At 42.4% G+C, this 6,628-nt stretch overlaps 1 protein-coding gene across 1 annotated transcript; it reads left to right on the forward strand.

The window, feature by feature from the left end:
* Window positions 1-3,515: 3,515 nt before the first annotated feature.
* Window positions 3,516-6,246, forward strand: LOC118218934. The gene is made up of 2 exons (XM_035401709.1): window positions 3,516-5,730; window positions 6,130-6,246. The coding sequence occupies exon 1, from the start codon at window positions 3,645-3,647 to the stop codon at window positions 4,887-4,889; it is 1,245 nt and encodes a 414-aa protein (XP_035257600.1). The 5' UTR covers window positions 3,516-3,644; the 3' UTR covers window positions 4,890-5,730; window positions 6,130-6,246.
* Window positions 6,247-6,628: the final 382 nt, after the last annotated feature.

Here is a 6,628-nt window from a genome sequence, read left to right on the forward strand (position 1 = left end):
GGGGTTCCACAAGGCAGTTGCCTGGGGCCATTACTGTTCACCATCTTCACCAATTTCATTACAACCCGCGTCAGGCAACTGCACCCAACTCGCAATGAAGTGGATAAAAGTGGGAAACGTTTACTGGAACATAGGAAACAAAAGGACAGAAACTGAACCTATTTTTACCACTACATTTAGTCAATGACCCGGCTCTGGATTATTTCGCTGTGGATTATTGAAATAACTTGTAGAGGCTGCTTTTCGCTGGATGCATCAAACAAAGGAGAGCGTCTGGGCGGAGGTATGTGCTTCAAAGCTAAATAATTTAATGGAACATGGAATGATATGGACATAACTGGAATTGAAATGAACTAGATTTTACAAGGTTTATTTTGGATGTATGGACACTTGAATGTTTTGTTTAGAAAACCCGATTCAGCTTGAGAAAATAATCGGGTGCCTTTGAATCAGCGCAACAAACTTAAGGCTTTGAAATTCGAAGAAAAACAGTGTTTGAATGGACTACGCTAATTGAAGGAAATTAATTTTTGTTTCTATAGGAAAAGAAATAGAAATTAATTTTGAGGAGCAGAATGGCTGACTCCGACACAGACGTAAATTCAGGCCTACCTGAGAAGGATTTAAATGAAGACACAGCGCGATTGCGTTCCTCTAGATCCGGCAAAATGTCGCATTTAACGCGAAGAATGAACATTGGTAATTCTCTCTAGGCTGACGATGAGCATGTTGATGAAGTTAAGGGAAACTTGGCGAAATTCAATGACATGCTTAATGAATTCAAAGGTCTTCATGTATCATACATCCAAATGTTGAATGAAGAGGATAAAAAGGAGGATTTAAAAGGCTGGTACGAACCGAGAATTGCACAAATTAACGCCTTTCTTATAAATTTGATCTGAATTTAATTCAAATGTTTGTCCAAATGATGAGGATCAACTGTCAGTTATTTCCTCTATCAGAAGTGACAGGTCCAGCAGATCTAGTAGTTCAAAATCAAGTGTCTCATTCACAGCTTCAGCGCGCATTTGCGCAGAAGCAGAGCGCGCAGCTCTGTTGGCTGCTAGGTTGCAAGAGAAGCACGCTCTAGAAAAACAGCAAGAGCAACTTGATCTGCAAAAGGAAGAAATTAGGAAAAGAAGAGACGCTAGAGATTCAAACTAAATTGGCAGCCAACACAGCGAAAATTAACTACCTCAAAAATGCGGAAACTTCTGTTGATGGGAATTGTACAGCAAATGAAATACAATCAGATGCAATGAATGCATATTATGATGCAACACTGGAGAAACCATCACCGTTGATTGGCATAAGTGGACCAGATATACGGCCTAAACAGGGTGTTCAAGTACAGTTTCCTGTCTTACTTAGTGCAGATACCTCTAAGCCTTCTGCTCATACTAGCAGCACTGTCCAACCACAGTCTCAGCATAGCACTCTCCAGAGTACTTTCACACAGGCCACTCAACATACATCTCAGGCAAGGGACAAAAGCAGAAAAGCACTCTTCTAATAAGCCCCCATCAAGTCTGTAAATCTTTCTAGCATACTTAAAAAGCAGAATGAATTGACAAACATTCTTGTAAAACAACAGATTCTTTCTACTTTACCAAAAGGAAACCTCTCAGTTTTTGATGGAGACATTCTGCAGTATAAATCTTTCATCCACTGTTTTGAACACATGATTGAAAGAAAAACAGGCGATAACCAAGACCGGTTACATTTTCTTATTCAATACACCAGAGGACAAGCTCAGGAGCTTGCTAGAAGCTGTCAACATATGAATCCAAACAGAGGCTATCATAAAGCAAAGACATTATTGAAGGAGCACTTTGGAAATGAATACAGAATTTCTTGTGCCTATATGGAGAAAGCCCTTGGTTGGCCTACTATCAAATCTGAGGACGCAAAGGCTTTATGGGACTTTGCACTGTTCCTTAGAACCTGTTGCAGTGCCATGGAACTGGAGTACATGGAAGAATTGGATACAGTTTCTAATATGAGGAACATTGTTCTTAAGCTCCCATATAAGCTCAGAGAAAAGTGGTGCGCGAAGGCGTGTGAGCTGCAATGTACTAGTAGAGTCAGAACAGTCAATCTGGTCTCTCTCATTGAGAGACAAGCTAATATAATTTCAGACCCAATATATGGCAATATTCAGGATTTGAGCTCTGCTAAGGTAAAGCCTAAAATAACAGTGAGGCCCAAATCAAAAGGAACCTTTGCCACCAATGTTAATGTGAAATCAAACCAGGAACCTAGAGGCCCAAATATCTCATGCCTGTTCTGCAAAGGGGACCATGAACTGAAATCATGCTCTGAATTTGGAAATAAAGTACACAGGGAAAAGATCACATTCCTAAGACAGAATGGAGTCTGTTTTGGATGTTTAATGAAGGCTGGGCATGTGAGCAAAGACTGCACAGGGCACCTCAGTGGCTCTATATGCAAGAAAAACCATCCTAGTGTACTACATATCAAGGCAGAACAGTCAGTGAAAGCCCATGTGAGTAGTGCGCAGGTGTCGCTCAGAGCTGGTGAGCATTCTGGGGCTGGTGACAAAGAGAGTAGCACAGAGTGCATGCTTTCCATTGTGCCAGTTCAGGTAAAACACTCAAAAGGAAGCAAAGTAATACATACGTATGCATTTCTTGACCCTGGTAGTTCTGCAACCTTCTGCACAAAGAGCCTCATTAGTAAATTGAACATCACGGGGAGAAAAACCAACATCTTGTTCTGAACTATGTCCCAGGAGAAGCCTGTGAGCTCAGACGTCATCACAGGGTTAGAGGTCTCTGCTGTAGATGAAAACAACTTCATTGCATTACCAGAGGTATACACTCAGAGAAGCATGCCAGTAGACACATATAGCATTCCCACCAATGATGATCTCTCTAGATTTCCTTACCTTAGTGAGGTGAACATTCTTAGAATCAAAGCCGACGTGGAGTTGTTGATTGGCAGCAATGTTCCAAAGGCTCTAGAACCATGGGAAGTAGTCAACAGTCAAAGCGATGGGCCATACGCAGTTAAAACCATATTGGGCTGGGTTGTCAATGGTCCTCTAAATGGAAGTTGCATGAATAGCTGTCCTAAAGTCACGGCAAACAGAACTTCTGTTACAAACCTGGAAGAGCTGTTGTTGCAGCAGTATAACCATGACTTCAACGAAAGCTCACAGGACAAAGTTGAAATGTCCCTGGAGGACAAGAGATTCATGACTATAGCAGAAAACTCAGTCAATTTGCTAGATGGACATTATACTTTGAACTTACCTTTTAGAAGAAAATACTTAGTTATGCCAGATAACCACCAGGTGGCAGAGCAGCATCTTTCTAGTCTAAAAAAGAAGTTCCGAAAGAATGACCTATTCAAAACTGAATACACAGAATTCCTCACAGAAGTCATCAACAAAGGACATGCAGAGGTGGTGCGACAGGATGAATAGAAAAGATCTGATGGTAAAGTCTGCTACATCCAACCCCAGTGTATACCACCACAAGAAAGGTACCATAAAGGTTGTCTTTGATTGTGGTGCAACTTTTCGTGGCACATCTTTAAATTCTGAACTCTTGCAAGGTCCAGATCTGACAAACTCTCTTTTTGGTGTTCTTACGAGATTCCGACAAGAGCCTGTTGCAGTGATGACAGATATTCAGACAATGTTTCATCAGGTCAGAGTGTCAAAATCTGATGTTGACTTCTTAAGATTTCTGTGGTGGCCTAGTAATGATGTCAGTAAGCCTCCAGTTGAGCACCGCATGTTGGTGCACCTTTTTGGAGCGGTATCGTCTCCAAGTTGTGCAAACTTTGCATTAAGGCAGACAGCTAGAGACAACAAGAGCATGTTTCATCCCAAGGTAATAAGCACTATTGAGAACAATTTTTATGTTGATGATTGCTTGAAGTCCCTCCCATCTGAACAGGAAGCAGTGGAGCTGGTCAAAGAGCTTACATCTCTCTGTCAAAAAGGAGGATTCCGTCTGACCAAATGGATGAGCAACAGCCGAACTGTACTTGCGCATATTCCAAAGGAGGACAGAGCCCATGAGGTCAGGGAACTGGACCTAGACAGAGACAAACTGTCAATAGAAAGAGCACTTGGATTATTATGGAGTGTTGAGGATGACATGTTTAAGTTCAACATCATTGTGAAAGATAAACCTCACACTCGAAGAAACATGCTGTCCATAGTGAGCTCAATCTATGACCCACTTGGTTTCTTGTGCCCTCTCACTCTACCTGTAAAGTTGCTTCTTCAGGAGCTCTGCAGGAGCAAACATGACTGGGACAGCAGAATACCTCAAGCTGCATCTGACAAATGGAGAAGATGGATCGATCATCTTGATGTGTTGGAGAACTTCCAAGTGGCTCCTTGCGTGAAACCATCTGGATTTAGACCACTCAGACAAACTGAGCTACATCACTTTTCCGATGCCAGCGATCATGGGTACGGCACAGTAAGTTACCTCAGATTGACTGCAGACAATCATATGGTACATGTATCCTTCATGCTTGGTAAAGCAAGAGTGGCTCCTCTAAAACAGATGACCATACCTCACATGGAACTGGCAGCAGCAGTGCTGGTTGTTAAAGTTGACAAGATGCTGAGAAAGGAGGTGGAGTTAAAGCTCAGTCAGTCAACCTTTTGGACCGACAGTCAATCTGTTTTGAAGTACATAGCAAATGAGCAAACAAGATTTCACACTTTTGTGGCCAACAGAATCTCTCTCATAAGGGACAACACAGATGTATCACAATGGAGGTACATCAGAACCAAACTGAATCCAGCGGACATGGCATCAAGAGGTGTGAGTGCAAGCACATTGGTCAAGTGCAAGGAATGGATCCAGGGACCAGAGTTTCTGTGGAGGACAGAAGAGGAATAGCCTCAAATCCCCATGGAGTCCCTCTCACTCTCTCAGGATGATCCAGAGGTGAAAAGGAGCACCACAAAGACAAATAAAATGAAAACCCAACAAACAAGCTACTGGAACACTTTTCTAGTTGGCACAAATTAAAGAGAGCAGTGGCATGGTATTTAAAATTAAAAGACATTCTTCAGTCACTCTTCAGAGTGAAAAGAAAAGAAATCAAGTCTAGTCATGACACAAAGTCTCAAACAAGAGCCCAGAGCAAAATGATGTGTGACCACATACAAGCTTTTAAGACTACACTTGGAAGACAGTCAATAAGTTTGGATGATCTGTTGAAAGCAGAAAGGGCCATCATTGTGTTCTGCCAAAGACAGAGATATTCAGATGAAATGGCAAAGTTAGAGAAAACATCCTCTACTGGAAAGGCCTTCAACAGACAAAGTAGCATCTACAAGCTTGATCCAGTGCTAGAGGATGGAGTTTTACGAGTAGGAGGGAGATTGAACAAGTCAGCAATGCCTGATGAGGCCAAGCGACCAATGATTCTGCCAAAGGATCATCACATTTCCACTCTTGTGCTTCGTCATATACATGAACACCTTGGGCACGGCGGCAGAAATCACATCCTCTCACAACTCCGGCAAAAGTACTGGATTGTTAATGCCAACTCCGCTACTCGTAGGGTAATATCCAGATGTGTTGTGTGCAGACGCATAAGAGGCAAGATGGGGGAGCAAAAGATGGCAGATCTTCCCAAGGAGAGACTAAGAGCTGATCTTCCACCATTCAGCAATGTTGGACTAGACTACTTTGAGCCTTTTGACGTAAAAAGAGGAAGAAGTCACGTGAAAAGGTATGGAGTAAATTTTAGCCATACACCTTGAAATGGCTCACTCGATGGACACTGACTCTTGTATTAACGCCTTGAGAAGGTTTGTGTGTAGGAGAGGTCAAGTCACACACATCCGATCTGACAATGGGACCAACCTGGTTGGTGCAAAAAATGAGCTGCAAAAGGCCATCTCTGATTGGAACCACAATAAGATCCAGAAAGAAACGCTTCAGAAAGGAGTTTAATGGAGTTTTAATCCTCCTGCAGCTTCACATCACGGTGGAGTTTGGGAAAGACTTATCCGCATGGTGCGACAAATTCTTTATTCCATCCTGAAAGAACAAGAACTCGATGACGAAAGTCTTGAAACTCTACTGTGTGAAGCCATCTTAAACAGCTGCCCTATTACCACTGTTACAGAGGATGAAAAAGACCTTGAGGCGCTGACTCCGAACCACATTCTCCTTTTAAAGACTCATCCTGCTTTCCCACCTGGATTGTTCCAGAAATCTGACTTGTACATTAAACGACGTTGGAAGCAAGTTCAGTACCTAGCTGACTTGTTTTGGAAAAGATGGACTCGAGAGTCTGTAATAATGGTAAATACTCTCGAGTCCATCTTTTGATGTCGTAATGGTGGTCGACAGCACAGCTCCTCATGGATCCTGGCCTCTTGAAAAGGTACTCAAAGTCCAGCCTGACTCTGAAGGACTAACAAGAGCTGTTACACTCAAGACTAAGACTGGAGTCTTGGAAAGACCAGTGACAAAGCTCTGCCTGCTTCTTGAAGGCTCAGAGGTCACTGAATGAAGATTGACCTGCTTGGCAAGATATAAAGATAAGTACCACATTGTACATTCACTCTCATTTCTTGATTTTTCTTTAATGTTTAGAATACATGAATGGCTCCTTATATAGC

This window comes from Anguilla anguilla, chromosome 19 (genome assembly GCF_013347855.1).
Source record: "Anguilla anguilla isolate fAngAng1 chromosome 19, fAngAng1.pri, whole genome shotgun sequence".
Taxonomy (NCBI): domain Eukaryota; kingdom Metazoa; phylum Chordata; class Actinopteri; order Anguilliformes; family Anguillidae; genus Anguilla; species Anguilla anguilla.

Coding starts and splice junctions, on each gene's coding strand:
- LOC118218934 (XM_035401709.1), top strand. CDS start 3,645: ATGACAGATATTCAGACAATGTTTCATCAGGTCAGAGTGTCAAAATCT.